A 16585-nucleotide genomic window follows, 5' to 3' on the forward strand; every position below is an offset into this window, starting at 1 on the left:
AGAGTACAAAATTTCATGCATGCATGTTTGAAAAAAAAAGTTAGTATTACAAATATAATGTCATAAAATTATAACATTATTTTACAAATAGATAATCTATCAAGTCTAAGTAAAAATTAAACGACTTGCAATGTGAAATATCAAGTCAATAATACTAAAACAAGTGAAACCAATAATATAACATAAGTTCTAAATTCAAACAAGAATATTTAACATAATACTCTTCTATAAAATTTTAACATAACGTACATAAATATGAATTAAAAGAAAAGAACAACGTAAGCATATAACCTTATTCAATAATGAATTTATCTTAATGTAAAAACTAGAAGACTAACAAAATTATGCTAATGAAAAAAATTAGAATAAATAAATAAATAGATATCACGAAAAATTGAATGGAATCACATGAAAAGTAATGGTTGAGAATGAAAAGGAAATGAAATAAAAAATAAATTATTTTAAAAAATGATAAAAAAAAAAATTTAAATAAAAAACTACATTTGTAAATAAAAGGAAGAAAATAATTTTTAAAAGTTATATTTAATTTCATGGTGTAATTATACCAATTCCTAACCCGGCTTTGGAAATTGAGGAGTGCAATTACTCTCTTCAATTATACCCTATTCCTCTCTTGCCAAGTAATTACTTAGTCTACCAAACATGTCAAATAGTGTAATTACACCAAATTTCAATTAGATTATGGCTTTTCAAACAGACCCGTGTTTGACAATAGTGGAGGCGTCGGCATCAACAACTGGTGTGTAAGGAGCCATTTGTCTGTAGAAAAAAAAAACTCATTAGAGTATTTGTATTTTGTGGCGCTGATAGCGCATAAATGCAGAGAAGTAGAATGAAAAAAGAAAAAAAAAGTGTTTCTGAAGAGCCTCCTGTAGAGTTTATACGCAGGTGAAATAAACCAATTATCCTAAACTAACTCCTTGTAATGTAGGAATACACGGACAAAAGATAAAATAAAGCGCCGCCGCCGATAAACTCTGCCATTATGACTGTGACGGTGGCTGGCCAGCCTACAACGGAGGCAGGTCAGCAGACTTTTGCTAGTTTATTTCGATCAACAACTGGGGAAGTGAAATCGATGCCGGTAAAACCAGTCTCGTATTTGCATGGAGAACCTAGAATAATATGGGATCAATCTGAGGTTGAGCAGATGATAGTTAATGAGAATCTTCAATACGCTGTGGTTGGAAAGTTCTCATATGGATGGCCTGACATACATGAGCTATGTAAATTAATCCCAAAACAATGTGGATTGAAAGGTGAATGGAATATTGGACTATTGACCAACAGATATGTACTGATCAGGGCCACCCTACTAGAAGATTATGTCAACCTGCTGTCCAAACCAGTGTTTTACATTGAACAACAAAATTGGTCATACCCAATGAGGACATTGAAGTGGGATCCATTATTTGATCCGGAGGAGGAGACATCGACAACTATTGCATGGATCTCCTTTCCATCATTGCCCCCAAACTTCTTTGGGAAAGAAACAATATTTTCATTGGCGGCTGCAGTAGGTAAACCTCTACAGGTGGATATGGCGACTAAAAACCAAACAAGACCCAGTTGTGCCAGGGTTAAGGTGGAGGTAGATCTACTCAAAGAATTTCCAAAGAGAATTAACATTGGAATAAGAAGCAAAGGAGAGGTGCAAGAGAAGTGGATCAAGATTAAATACGATTATATGCCCAAGTATTGTAAGACATGTATGATACAAGGACACGATGAACAACAATGTTATGTGGAACATCCAGAACTTCATCCAAACAGGCAGACGGCAATGGAGAATGAAAGGGAAAAAGGAATAGAGAGGAAAACAAATGGACAAAGAGGAGTGGAGCAACAAAGAGAACTAAGAACAAATACAGTGATGAAGGGGCACATAGGGAAAGAAGAAGATAGGAAAAGGGAAGTGGAGAACAACGAGGAAATATTTCAAGAAATGAGGCAAAATAAAGTAGGGTTCAGCAAGAAAAAAAGTAGTCAGGTATGGAATAAGGTGGATGTTGTTACCACAAACAAATTTGAGGCACTCAATGATGAAGAGGGGATGGAGAGCATAGAACAGCAGGAGCCAAAAGATTATATAGGCAAAGATTGCTCTACAAAACAGTGGGTAGAGAACAACTTTACACTTCCAGCCACAACAACCCAGAAAGAGAAGAATAAAGAGGAAAGGGGAAGTACTAAATCAAAGGGGGACTTGGGAACACAAAAACTAGATGTTAGCACCATGGAAGAAACAGGTTTGCAATTAGTGATTGCAGGTACTCCGCTACAACTTAATATGCCTATGAGAGAGTTCTCGGAAGACCATATAAAAAGCATACAGGAGATGGAGGAGGATGAGGAGATGGAGGAAAACATTCAGCAAATCAACAGGGCTGGTGATCTATCACCAAGGCATGTTAACAGTCTGAAGAGGGATATGAAAAAAGGCAAATCAATCATACCACTGCAGGTTAGAACAAGGAGTAATAAGGAACGAAGTTTAGAGATTTCTCAATGATTGACAAATTAATATTTTTGAATATAAGGTCAGTCAACACTAAGAAATCCTTTGAGCGGTTGATTGACCTTAATAGAAGACATCATTACAAATATTTAGCTATCATGGAACCTTTCAGGGAAACAAGTGAGATTGAACAATATAGAGGTAAGCTAGGATACAAAAATGCTCTAGCTAATTCGGGAGGAAAAATATGGATTTTCTGGGATGAAGATTTTGAAGGCCAGTTCATATTAGACACTACTCAACAATTGACTATAAAGCTATCACAATACAACACTAGTGTATTGGTGACAGCAGTATATGCTAAGTGTAGTAATGAGGAGAGGAGGGAACTCTGGGAAGATCTGGTGCATATAGCTGAAGAGAATGATAATCCATGGATCGTAGGAGGGGACTTCAATGTAATTCTAAGGGAAGAAGAAAAATTGGGAGGCCTAGCATTTACCCAAACAGAAGCAGTGGACTTTGCACAGTGCCTCAACAACTGCGCTATATCAGAGCTAAACTTCTCGGGAAGTATGTTCACATGGTGGAATGGTAGAGTAGAGGAGGAATTTTCAAGAGATTAGATAGGATCCTGGTAAATCACGAATTTCTGGATTTATACCCTTCTAGTGAAGTCCATCATCTTGTGAGACAAGGTTCAGATCATGCACCTTTACATATGGTTTGTAATATGCTTGATGAGCCCATTATCAAACCATTCAGATTCCTTAACTTCTGGACTAAACATAAAGGCTTCGAGGAGGTGGTCCGACAACATTGGAGATCAGATAGACAGGGAAGCCCATTCATAGTGTTTCAGGACAAGCTGAAGAATACAAAAAAAAGGCTTTGACAAGATGGAGCAAAGACACTTTTGGTAATGTCTTTCAGAAAATTGCCACTTTGGAAGACGTAATCAAAGTAAAAGAGGAGCAACTCGAGGTCCAGCCCACGCAAGCTAACAGAGCAGAATTAAGTAAGATGGAAGCAGAGTTGAGGAAGTATCTAAGTATTGAGGAGGAATACTGGAGACAAAAAGCTGGGATGAAATGGTTTCAAGAAGGGGATAGAAACACAAAGTTTTTTCATTCCTATGTACGGGGAAGAAGAAAGAAGCTTCACTTAGAGCGTATTAAAGATATGAGAGGAGTTGAAATATCTTCTAATGAACAAAAGGGCGCAGCAGCAGTAGAATATTTTCAAGACCAATTTTCAGAGGAGGAAAGAAATCTGGATTTTAGCATACTGCAACATATCCCTAAACTGATCAGCAAAGAACAGAATGAAGAGATGGACAAGCTTCCAAGTATTGAGGAAGTAAGAAATGTGGTCTTCACGCTGAATGGAGAGAGTGCTTCAGGGCCTGATGGTTTCTCAGGGAGATTTTTTCAACATTGTTGGGAAATTATAGGTGAAGACCTAACCAGATTAGTCAAAGCTTTTTTCTGTGGGCAAGCTCTGCCTAAATTCATCACACATACTAATCTAGTATTGATCCCAAAAAAGAAGAATGTGCAAGAATTCAAAGATCTGAGACCTATCAGCCTTAGCAACTTCACAAATAAGGTGATTTCGAGATTGTTGCATGAAAGAGTAGTAGGAGTTTTGCCAAATATTATTTCTCAAAACCAAAGTGGTTTTGTTAAAGGGAGAAGTATAACAGAAAATGTGTTATTAGCCCAGGAAATAATTAGGGACATGCACTTAAGAAGCAAAGAAACAAATGTAGTAGTAAAGCTAGATATGGCTAAGGCTTATGATAGGGTTGATTGGATATTTTTGACCAAAGTTCTAAGAAAATTTGGTTTCTCAGAGGTAATTATAGATATGGTTTGGAGGTTGATTTCGGCGAATTGGTATTCAGTAATGGTTAATGGACAGGCCCATGGATTCTTCCACTCTACTAGAGGGCTAAAACAAGGTGAACCACTTTCCCCAACATTATTTGTGATAGCAGTTGAGGTTCTTTCCCGAAGCCTTAATGATCTTAATGAACATGAGTCATTTAAAGGTTTTGGTATGCCGAAATGGAGCCCTAAGATTAATCATTTAGCATATGCAGACAACACCATTCTATTTGGTTCAGTAGAGAGACAATCAGTGCTACATATGATGAAGATATTAAAGGAGTATGAAAGAGTGTCGGGACAAATGATCAGCAAAGATAAGAGCTTCTTTTATCTTCATGAAAAAGCTCCTTTGGTGGTGACTATAAGGCTGAGAAAACTGACTGGTATAAGGCCTGGAAACTTCCCATTCACGTATCTAGGCTGTCCCATATATTATGGGAGGGGGAATAAAAGCTATTTCGAAGGATTTTTACAGAAGGTTGCTGCGAGAATTTTTTCATGGCAGAATAGATTCTTGACTTTTGGTGGAAAATTCATTATGATAAATCATGTATTACAGTCGATGCCTATATACATGCTATCTACTATGACACCTCCAAAGGGTGTGACAGATCAGATTCACCAGATTTTGTCAAAGTTTTTCTGGGGAAACTATTCTGGAGTTAAAGGAAAACACTGGGTTGCTTGGTCAGATATGTGTTATCCTAAGAGAGAAGGGGGAATAGGTTTTAGGTCTCTAGTGGATATATCTGATGCTCTATTTGCTAAGTTGTGATGGAATTTTTTATTTTTTTTGAACATTGGTAAAGTTGTATTCTTCAGCATTAAGGACATGCTGACCACCTTCAAAATTTACAGCCCTAAGCGAAATTACAAGCTCCCTATTAATTCTATAATTTGATCTACATCTTCTATGCAGAGTTGTTTACACCAAAAAAGTAAAGATACCAAACAATTCCATTTTACTTTGTGAATGGAATTAGATCTATCTTCAAAACATCTCCCATTTCTTTCCTTCCACACTGACCACCATATGCATGATGGTATTAGCTTCCACCACTTCTTTTGAGTCTTGCTACCCCCTTTTCTGATCCAACATTTAAAAAGATCAGAGGTGTGTTCTGGCATAGACCAGCTACAACATGTGATGTTGAGAAACAGCTCCCAGATCTGAGCAGTGAATTTGCAATGTAAAAATAGGTGATTGTTTGTTTCCCCAGTCAAATTGCATAGGAAACACCTAGGGACTAGTTGCTTTCCTTTCTTCTGAAGCACTTCTTGAGTTAAGCAGGCTCTTTTGATGACTAACCAAGTGAAGCATTTCACTTTGGTGGGGATCAATCCTCTCCAAATACTCTTCCAGTGATGATGGTAGCCTCTAACCCCAGCTTGTATGCCTTTCTTGTAAGCACTGTCTACTGTGAATTTGCCATCCTTGTTGTGCTTCCAAATAACTCTATCTGGTGCATTTGTTACTAGATTGGTTCCCCCCAATTTTTCCAGGAAAGAAGCCACTCTATCTACTTCCCAGTCATTCAATAGCCTTCTGAAGGATAGGTCCCAGCCTTGAGTTGTCCAACATTCACATACTCTGGCTTCAGGATTGTTGCAGATTGAGAAAAGATCTGGGAATGACTCACTTAGAGGAATTTGATCAATCCATCCATCTCTCCAAAACTTGATCTTGTTGCCATTTCCAATTTTGAGAAACACATTTTCTTCCATAGAGTTCCATAAAGCTCTGATTGACCTCCATACTCTCCATCCATAGGGTTCTGACACTATCTCTGTACACCATGGGTTTAATTCCCCATACTTTGCCACTATCATCTCCTTCCATAGGGTTCCTTCCTCACTAGTATATCTCCACAACCACTTCATCAAAAGGCTCTTGTTTTGGATTCTCAAATTTTTAATACCCAGTCCCCCTCTTTCTTTGCTTAGCATCACAGTATTCCATTTCACTAAATAGTAACCCTTGCCCTCTCCCTCTTTGCCTTTTTTCCCGAGGAAGTTTCTTCTCAGTTTGTCCAGCTTTTTGATAACTATTGGAGGAATTGGAAATAACGACATACCATAAGTAGGCATTGAATCTAAAACATAGTTTATCAAGATCACTCTACCCCCCAAGGATAGATATTGAGCCTTCCATCTTGATTATTTTTTTTTTTGCTTTTTCCAGAATTCCATCCCATATCCCCAACGCTTTATGTTTGCTCCCTAGTGGCATTCCCAAGTAGGTTGTCGGCAATTTCTCTACTTTACACCCTAGAATACTTGCCAATCCTTGAATCTGAGGCACCTCCTTGACTGCAATCAAGTTGTTTTTCCCCCAATTGACCCTTAGCCCTGATACTGCTTCAAATAAGATCAGAATCAATCTGATGTAGTTCAGCTGTTCGGCTTCTGGCTCACAAAGGATGATAGTATCATCTGCATATAGCAAATGGCTGATCTCCTTTCCATTCCCTATTTTGTCTCCTATTTGAAAGCCCTTAATCCACATGTTCTGTGTAGCTATTCTCATCATACTGTCAAAACCTTCCATTGCTAGAATAAAGAGAAAAGGTGACAGTGGATCACCTTGTCGCAGCCCCCTTTCTGATGCAAAGAAGCCAACAGTCACCATTTACTAGTATTGAGAACCTGACTGTTTTAATGCACACTTCTATCCATTTTAGCCACTTACTGCCAAAGCCCATTTGTCTCAAAACATTCAGTAAGAATGCCTAATTTACATGGTCATATGCTTTCTGGATGTCTAACTTGCATAATACACCCGCAACTCCACCTTTCATTCTTGAATCTATGCACTCGCTTGCTATCAATGCAGCATCCATGATCTGTCTCCCTTTTATGAAAGCCATCTGATTTTTATTGACCAATTTGCTCACCACCCTCTTAAGTCTTTCTGCCAGTAGCTTAGCCATCTGATTTTTATTGACCAATGTTGTGGTGGAATTTTAGAACTAAAACATCTTTGTGGAGTACATTTATGTGGAACAAATATTGTAAAAAGCACCACCCTACAATTACTCAAAACAGAGGGGCATCACAGATTTGGAGAAAGATGATGAGAATTAGGGACGAAGTGGAACATGAGATATGGTGGCAACAAAAAGAAGGGACTGCTAGTTTCTAGATGGACAACTGGACAAAGCAAGGTGCTCTATATTTTACTGAACCACAAGGACTAAATGAGGAGGTGGAAGTGAAGGAAATGATCTTGAATGAACAATGGAATACATCTAGACTACGACAGCTAATTTTTGAAGATATGGTGAAGTGCATTCTGGATAACATTAATCCTAGAATGAAGGGAGAAGACAAAGCATGGTGGATGGGCAACACACAAGGAGAATTCACTGTTAAATCAGCATTTCAACTAATGCGAAGAAAAAAAGAGGAGTATGAATGGAGGAATAATATTTGGATAAAGGGGCTCCCTTTTAAAATTTCATTCTTTCTTTGGAGGGTATGGAGAAAGAGAATCCCAACAGATGATGTCCTCAAGAAGATGAAAGTATATATGGCGTCCAAATGCTACTGTTGTAATGTGGGGGAAGAGGAAACAATACAACACATTTTTCTAACGGCTCCTATAGCTCAAAAGCTATGGAATCACTTTGCTTCTTGTGCAGGTATAAACATTGAAGGATTACATTTGCAGCAACTTATCACTACTTGGTGGGATTGGCCAGCAAAACATAAGTTGCAGCAAATACTCAAGGCAATGCCAGCTATTATAATGTGGGAATTATGGAAGAGAAGGAATGCTAGAAGACATGGAAGAGAAGTGACATATGAGAAGATGAAGAGTTAGTGTCATAAAACAGCCCAAATGTTACTGAGAGTGAAATACCCATGGATAAAAGGAGGTGATCAGGATTGGAAGGATATGATTGCCATACTAAACACATATAAGCCAAAATTACATTTTCAAGTGGTACACTGGGATCCACCAGATGCAGATTGGGTGACGTGTAATACAGATGGGGCTTGCAAGGGAAATCCTGGACAGAGTTCATATGGTTTCAGCATAAGGGATACTAAGGGTGATTTGATATATGCTGAAGCACAGTGCATTGGGGAGGCTACAAATATGGAAGCTGAATTGATGGGGTATGGATGGCCCTGAAATACTATAAGCTACAAAATTTTCAGAAGATAATATTGGAAATGGACTCTTTAGTAATCAAAAACATTATAACAAAACAGTGGAAAACCCCTTGGACACATACAGAGAAGATGGAGGATATACAACAGAGCATAACTAGAAAGCATGTTCAAGTAAAACATATATTTAGAGAAGCTAACCAATTAACAAATTATCTAGCAAATATGACATTCGATCAAGCAGAGGGGGTGCAAGCACAGAGTTTCTACGACTTACCAAGCAAAGGAAGAAGAATCATCAGCATAGATAAGCATAAAATTCCAACAATGCGAATTAAAACACGAAGGATTGGCTCTACAAGCTAAGACAAAACATAAATATAAAGCTATACACAAGCTTTGATATTGACAGAACAATGTTATGTCTAATTAGAGAAGATCTAGTTGTGTATATGCAAAGATACATCAGCTTACAAGAAGGACCAGCATAAAGGGAGGAGTCAAACCCATTCATTCAAGATCATGGATGCGGCGGTGCTTAGGAGAGAGAGAACTTTAGGAAATCCTATGTTGGGGAGAGTTTGTACTTGGTTCTAGTTTAAGTTGCTCTTATTTCCTAATTCGGGCTATCCGACTTTGATGTAATTTGGGCTACTAAGCCTTACTGTTTGCTTCCACTTGGAGAAGAAATAAAAGGACCTGTGGTCCAAAATTAATTTAAAAAAAATAAAAAAAATGTAGGAATACACAACCAGTAGCTAATATAAAACTAATACCTAAATTAACTGAAGAAACCTAATCCTAATGAAACGTGTATCCTGATTAACAGTACAGCAGTGCAGTAAAACAGTAGTCGCAACAGTACTAAACCAATATAGCTGATGAACTATTCTTAGGTGGCAGTGGCACACTAGAGGAATATTGTACACTAGATTACCTTTCTTTATACAATAGGGGAAGCCTTAGGCTTGGATAAATATAAGGTTTATGCCGTCATCTCCCATAAATCTGAGATAAAGACCTTGTTTAGCTTATTCAATACTTTTACATGGCATACAAATGCCTTCATCATTTAAAATGCTTATGTTTTAATTGTAAATAGACTTTCCAATGTTTAGGAAATTGAAACAACTTTCTAATAGAGATTCACCACACCAAATTGCAACACTTTTAACTTTTTAAGTTGTAAGTTATATGGTAGGCTTCAGTATGAAAATTGCGTAATTCAGCAGAAGCAATCAAAAGCTAGCTCGATCACTGCCGAAGGAAGGCAACCAATCTGCCAAGTAATTAAGAATCAGTAGCTGGTGCTTTAATTATACCAGATTACCAGCGGGCTCAGTTTCTGATATATAGAGGGTAAGAGCAATCCAAGTAGTATTAGCATAATGTGAAATCTTTGAGTATGTTGAAAGAAATAACAGGATAATAAAATATCTAAAAGAGGAGATAATTTATTGATTGAAGAAACTGAAATACACCGCATACCAGTCAAACTGAAATCCAAATGCGAATAATTTACTTCCTCCATTCTTCTAAAATGCACGTCATACCAGTCGAATCTGCAATAGAGTCAAGACTAAAGAGTTATTTTAGCCGGCAACTTTCCATAAAAGATTTACCCATGAAAGAAATGCATGTTTGTAACTCTTGCCAAACTTAAATATCTAAGTAAAACAACTCTCTATCTCATAATTTTCCCTTTTTAAGGGTTGGAACCCCTGAAGTGTGTTTAACCTACATATTATGTGTTGCCTTCTTATCAAGAGACCAAAGCCCAGGGGCTCTTCTCTTTCATTCTAATTTTTTTCAAAAAATTATGCAGCGAATGATGACAATTGACAAGTAGGCAAATAACTTTTAGAGTTGAATTGTCAACAAACCTCTCCATCCATCTGTTTTGGCAGATATCACAGCATATGAATAACTTTTCCCTCATGTAACAACACATCTTATATTGATCTGTACAATGGAAAAATGCTGCAGAAGATAAAGTTAATAACTAAACAATGAAAAAGTACTTTAAAAAGACGATAGAAGATTGAATCATTTAATTTATGAACAAATGTACCAGATAAGGGACCATGTTCTTCTTCACTACTAGACCAATTCATAGTCTATAAGTAGAGTGTGGATTCCAGCAATCTTTAGCCAGTCCTCCTCTTTCTTGTTATGTAAACGAGGAGTAAGCAATGGACAGTCATTGATCTCTAATCGACATACAGAGGAGGGGAGACCATTTTCTGGTAGTGATAGAAACTGTGGGCAGGAAGAGATCTTCAGAACAGAAAGCGAGGAAGGCAACCCTACTTCTGGAAGTGATTTCAGCTGACAACAGTCTTCAATCTCTAATGTTGCAAGAGAGGTGAGGCCTTGAAGACCTTCGGGTAGTGATTGAAGCTGAGGGCAGTGCTTAATTTCCAAAACTTGAAGATACTTGAATCCTTCAAGAGCTTTCCCACTTAGTGTTTTCAGACGAGGAAGACCCTCTATGGTAATTGTTTGGATGCTCTGCGGCAGCTTCCAACTTTCGTCTAGAATTGAAGTTTCATCAGAACCATAAATTCTGAAACATCTAAGATAAGGGAGTCTCTGTAGACCCCACTCCTCTCTGCCAGTAATCAGATTTTGACAACTAGAGATGTCTAGGATTTCTATATTGAAGGGCAATCCTCCATCAGGGAAGGACTCAAGTTCAGGACAGTTGGAAATCCAAAGATTTTTAAGAGATGGAAGGAGTTCATGCATATAATCTGGCAGTGCTTTCAGTTTCTGGCAGTCATAAACCCAAAGATACTTCAAGCTCGGAGCAGCAAGTTTTTGTGGAAAAGAAGTCAGATTATCACAGCCTGAGATTTTCATCGAATGCAGAAATTTCAGATGAATTCCCTTTGGTACTGTAAGTGCTTTAAGATTCCCACATCTTTCTACTTCAAGGGTGTCAATTCCATGTGGAAATGAAAGCGTTTGAAGGTGCCTACAACTGTAGACTATGAGAGTATGTACTCTAGGGAAAAAGCCAAAGGGGAGATGACGTAGAGACTCACAATTTTCAAGTCTTAATTCTTCAAAGAACATGTTACAGCAGCTCCCAGTCATGCTATCTTCTGGAAACTCCAACTCCAATTTTCCGCATTGTGAAATATGTATTTTTTCCAGTGTTACTGGTAGACTCAGAAATGTTAAGGACATAAGATCTGGACAATTTCGAATAACCAATTCAATAAGCTGTTGCATTTTCTGAATCCTGATTATTCTTAACCTTGCACAATTAGATATCCTCAATTCTCCAAGATTTGTTAGTCCACATATTTCTGATGGCAACTCCACCAAGTTTGGCATGTCTGAAATTCTCAATTTCTGAAGAGACGTGAAGTTTTGATGGATCAAACTCAAATGGATTCCAAACATAGCCACTTGACCATCAGGAAGAACCCCAAGCTTTGGGCAGCCAGAAATCCTTAATGTAGCTAAAAATGGAAGACTTTTAGGTAGCTCCCCTATCAGTTTAGGACAATTAATTATGTCGAGATGCTTGAGTTGAGGAAAGCTTTCATTCTCTAACACATGCCATTCTATCAATTCTGGCATTTGCTTAAACACAAGGTTTGTGAGAGCTCTAAATGGTGGAACTGAAGACACACTCCCATAGAATTCTTGAGTCAATTGCAGTATCCGATGCATTCCACTGACTGAAAGATGTTTGAGAGATGGCAGTTGTCCAAGTGCTGGTAAAGAATCGCAATCCCTACATTTCCGGAGATGCAATGAGACAAGCTTACTAAATGAATGATCTCCAAACCAATCTGGAAACTTTGTCCCTCGATACCCATTGATCTCCAGTTTCTTAATATTTTTATCTGGCTTTAACTTATCCAGAATCTCTCTTTCAATTTGCGAATCATCAGCATTAATGCCACTCCATGACAAAGATAGCTCTTCAAGGTGCTTTTTATCCTTCATGTTTCCCTTAATAGCTTCCCTGCCATTAACAACATTTTGCAATTCTGAAATCGATAAGGACCCATGGAGATTTTGAAGTTCACCCAACTCTTCAATTCTTGAATCACTACATGCACCCACCACAAATCTTGTTGAATAAGAAAGTAGGAGAATCTGCAACTTGCTTTTCTGTAGAGGAATGTTCCACGAAATACCAGTTCCTCGAATATCAAGATGACGCAAGTTGATTAATCTTTGCATCTCTGGTGGCAACTCAACAAGACCCCAACAATTCAACAGCAACAATGTTTGTAGATTATACAAAGTACAAACTGAATCTGGTAGTTTTGTAATTTTTGTACGAGAAAAGTCCAAATAGCGTAGGTGCTTCAAATTGATGAACAAGGCATCAGGAAACTCATGGTTTTGATATCCAGATAAGGATAATGCCCTCAAGGAGGTGAGTGTTGGCAGTATGTCATACACAACTTTTTTGCTCAGAAATGAATAAAAATTAATCCTTACGGGAATCAATGTCCTCAAATACTCAAGGCCAGAAAGAGATTTGAACTTGTCAAACTCACCATAGCAATCTCTAAGATATGACAAATGTCGAACTCTTTTCAATATGTGAGGCCTTGGACAATCTTCAAGCCTAAGACAAAGTTTTGCAGACACAACTTGAGCCAAATCATTGACAAGGTCATGCATCAAGAATACCTCCCTTGCTTCCCATTTAAACAAAGAGAAATCAGATGCCTTTTGTAACAAGGATCTTGATCTTAGCTCCAAAAAGTATTGATTCCCTGTATCTTCAATTGTTTCATCACTTTCTCCCTGTGTTATAAGGCCATTCGCAATCCATAGTTGAACAACCTCGTCACGACCAAAGGGGTGATCTTTAGGAAATAGTGCACAATAAGCAAAGCAACGCTTAAGCACCGGAGAAAGGTCATTATAGCTTAGTTTGAGCACTGGTAATATGTCACTTGGTAGCTCCCATATTTCACTTCGCAGAAGACGTTCCCACTCTTCAATATTTGATTTAGAGCGCAATAGACCTGCCAACGTCTTCACAGCTAAAGGTAACCCTTTGCACTTCCCGACAATTTGCTTACCAGCCACTTCAAGCTCTGGATATTCGTTGGGATCTCTATTTTCAAATGAATGTGTTTTAAACAAAGACCAGCAATCTTCCTCAGAAAGAGATTTCAACTGAATCATCTCACTTCCCATCATCATGGCAACACTTTCTTTTCTTGTTGTTAAAATGATCCTGCTTCCCTCTCGCCCATGAACAAAAGGACACCTTAACTCATCCCAATCAGTGTAGCTTTCATTCCATACATCATCTAGAACAAAAAGAAACCTTTTCCCTTTAAGCCTGTGACTTAGCTTAATTTGGAGCTGATTAAGATTGCTGGCACTCACTTTTGAGTCCAATGACCCAATTATCTCTCCAAGTAATGTTGTTGTAATTCTGAAAGCGTCATATTCTTCTGAAACACAAACCCATGCTGTAATATTGAAATGTTGTTTTATCCTCTTATCATTGTAAACGGCTCGAGCAAGTGTTGTCTTGCCCATTCCACCCAATCCCACTATCGGAATCACATCACTAGATCCTTGTGCAGCATCATCAGATGATAACAACTTCCTAATTATTTCCTCAACTTCCTGATACCTACCAAATACCCCTGATTCATCAACCAAAGAAGTTGATGGGAGACGTTTAGGTGAATCCTTTTTACCCGTCACCAGTTGAGCTTTCAGGCTGATCGTGAGGCAATGCATTTGTTTTTCCAAATCTTCCAATGTTTCAATGGTCTCTTCCAATTTGGGCATCATGGAGTCTAAGTAGCAAAAACGAACCTGCTGGCTTGTTTCCTCCCCAGATACCAGCAGCTTCACTCTCACAACTTCATAACTGATCTCATCCAATAAGTTATCCGCACTGTCCACAGCATCCTGAAGTTGGTTCAGCCAAGTCCGAATATCTTCGTCACAAATCTGCTGGATCTCGATGTGATGGACAACAGCACGAAGAGCAAGTAAATTAATATGAAGCTTTTTTAAGAGACGCTGATCTTGCCTCCGTCCTCGGAAGAGATTAAGGAAATCACACTGTGGGGTGAGTCGATCAAAGAGAACTTGCAGAGCTGAAGAGAGGAACGCACCTCCAACTGCTAAACCGATATCCATTTCTAAGGATTTGAGAGATACTAACAGAGATGGTGTGCTTCAATAGTTTCTCTAAATTGTCAAGTCAACTGAGTCTACTCAGTGGGAAGCGTGTTCCACTATTATCTCGTGCACTTTTGCCATCTAATTTACATCACACATTATTTAATTTAAATATTCAAATAAGTCTATTTACGTATATTTACACTTTTTAGATATTATGAATTGTCAATCATAGTGACTTATGATATTTTTTTATATAGTTTATAAATATATAAATTTCATTTCAAATTTTTTGAAGTTTTGAGGCATAAATTTTTGGTCAAAATTTAAATTGTTTGATTGTTGAAAAATGAAAAATGAAAAATCTCACATAAATTGAGATAAAAGGTATTATTATTTTACACTAGTATATGTGCTCGATCGATTTCATCCACTTAAAAATTCGTGTAAAAGTGTCTAATTAGACTTTTTAATAGACTTGTTAGTTCCGCAAATCTACCAGTCTCTCCTTCTTTTCATTCTTTCAAATATCATATCTAAGTCATATCTTTACTTAGGCAGATTCATCTCCTTCCTTTTGTTGAGAAAATCGTGATAAGGGCTGAAGATCGAGTTCAGATGATATTGTTATCTTCTTAAAAATTAAAAATCATTTATTAAACTACTATTATCTTAAACTCAAATCATCGTAAATATTCATATAATTTTTGTGACAAACCAATTAAATATAATATGATTAAAAAATAAACAATAAATTAGGAGTAATAATTAAAATATAAAATAACAAAAAAAATTATATGCTATTATCTCAACAAAAATATCTCTTACAACATTTCATTGTAAGAGTTGAATAATTGCTTTAGAATCATTGAGTTCCATTCAAACCTTGCAAAGTATAATTTGCATACATCAATCTTCAGGCTACAGGTGAACCTTTTAGCACCTTCGGCTGAAACTATGTTTTAGATATCTTTGAATACTTCAATCCTCTCTAAGTCTGATCCTATTGTCTCTATCTATGCATTCCTCAAAGCAATAAAAAAACATTGTATGAAAAGTGCTTCTATAAAATGATTATTAATGAAGGTGGATTAAGATTTGATTAAACTTCAAACAACAAACACATAAGGTCTTGGTCCTCTAATTACAGACACCTATTGTTAAAATAATCTTACCTAGAGATAATTGTCCTTAGTATAGCGTTACAATAGTCGACCACAATTTCATAAAGTTATCATTCAATCACCTAATAAATCTAAGTTATTTAGAGCCTATTTGGATGTTCTTTTGGCTTTTGACTTATAAATAAGTAATTTTTTTAGGAATCACATAGTGTAAGAAGAAAATTGCATCCTATCCCTACCATTTTTCAATATACAAAAATTTCTCAAAATTAATGTCATCCAGATACATAGCAATCTATCCCGATACATAAAATTTGATACGTTAAAATTTTTTAGTTACAATTTCAAAGGAAAGGGAACGTAAAATTGAATGTGATTTCTTCAAATGACACAAATCAACTTGCTGTCAATCTCTCCCAAATCGTGCCAGCTTCATGAAATTCAAAATTCAATTTTTGTTCTTGCAAATCGTAACAAAGTCAAAAAAGATGAAAATAGTAGCTGATACATGATGAATATATAAATGTTTTGTTGAGACATTCAGGGATCTGGGAAAGCGAGATGAGTTATTAAAGATACAAAAGTGATAAAATAGTTATCGGACAAACAATTTCTTTTGTGATTCTCAAATCCGTCATTACAGCTGAGGTGGAGATAGATGATTTTAGAAGGTAATTCATCTCCAATGATAATTAGGAATGACATGGGAATAAAACTATACTTTGAGGTGAATAAAAAATGAGCCTAGATTTGTAATGTATCCATTATACATTGATAGAACAGACATGATGGCTGGAGCGATACATTGCTTACATCCGGTGAAATTGTATGTGTTGAAGGTTTAGAAA

General features: G+C 37.0%; 1 protein-coding gene across 1 annotated transcript; it reads right to left on the reverse strand.

The window, feature by feature from the left end:
* Positions 1-436: 436 nt before the first annotated feature.
* On the reverse strand, positions 437-14631 carry LOC125809601 (putative disease resistance RPP13-like protein 1). Its single transcript, XM_049489198.1, has 3 exons — positions 10559-14631; positions 9976-10049; positions 437-780 (listed from the first exon to the last, which is right to left on the reverse strand). The coding sequence occupies exon 1, from the start codon at positions 14629-14631 to the stop codon at positions 10588-10590; it is 4044 nt and encodes a 1347-aa protein (XP_049345155.1). The 3' UTR covers positions 437-780; positions 9976-10049; positions 10559-10587.
* Between the last annotated feature and the right edge of the window lie 1954 nt (positions 14632-16585).

The sequence above is a fragment of the Solanum verrucosum genome, unplaced genomic scaffold (assembly GCF_900185275.1).
Source record: "Solanum verrucosum unplaced genomic scaffold, falcon-dt-bn FXZP01000276.1, whole genome shotgun sequence".
Classification (NCBI taxonomy): domain Eukaryota; kingdom Viridiplantae; phylum Streptophyta; class Magnoliopsida; order Solanales; family Solanaceae; genus Solanum; species Solanum verrucosum.

Excerpts from the sequence above, each read along its gene's own strand:
- LOC125809601 (XM_049489198.1), bottom strand. The coding sequence starts at position 14,631 with ATGGATATCGGTTTAGCAGTTGGAGGTGCGTTCCTCTCTTCAGCTCTG.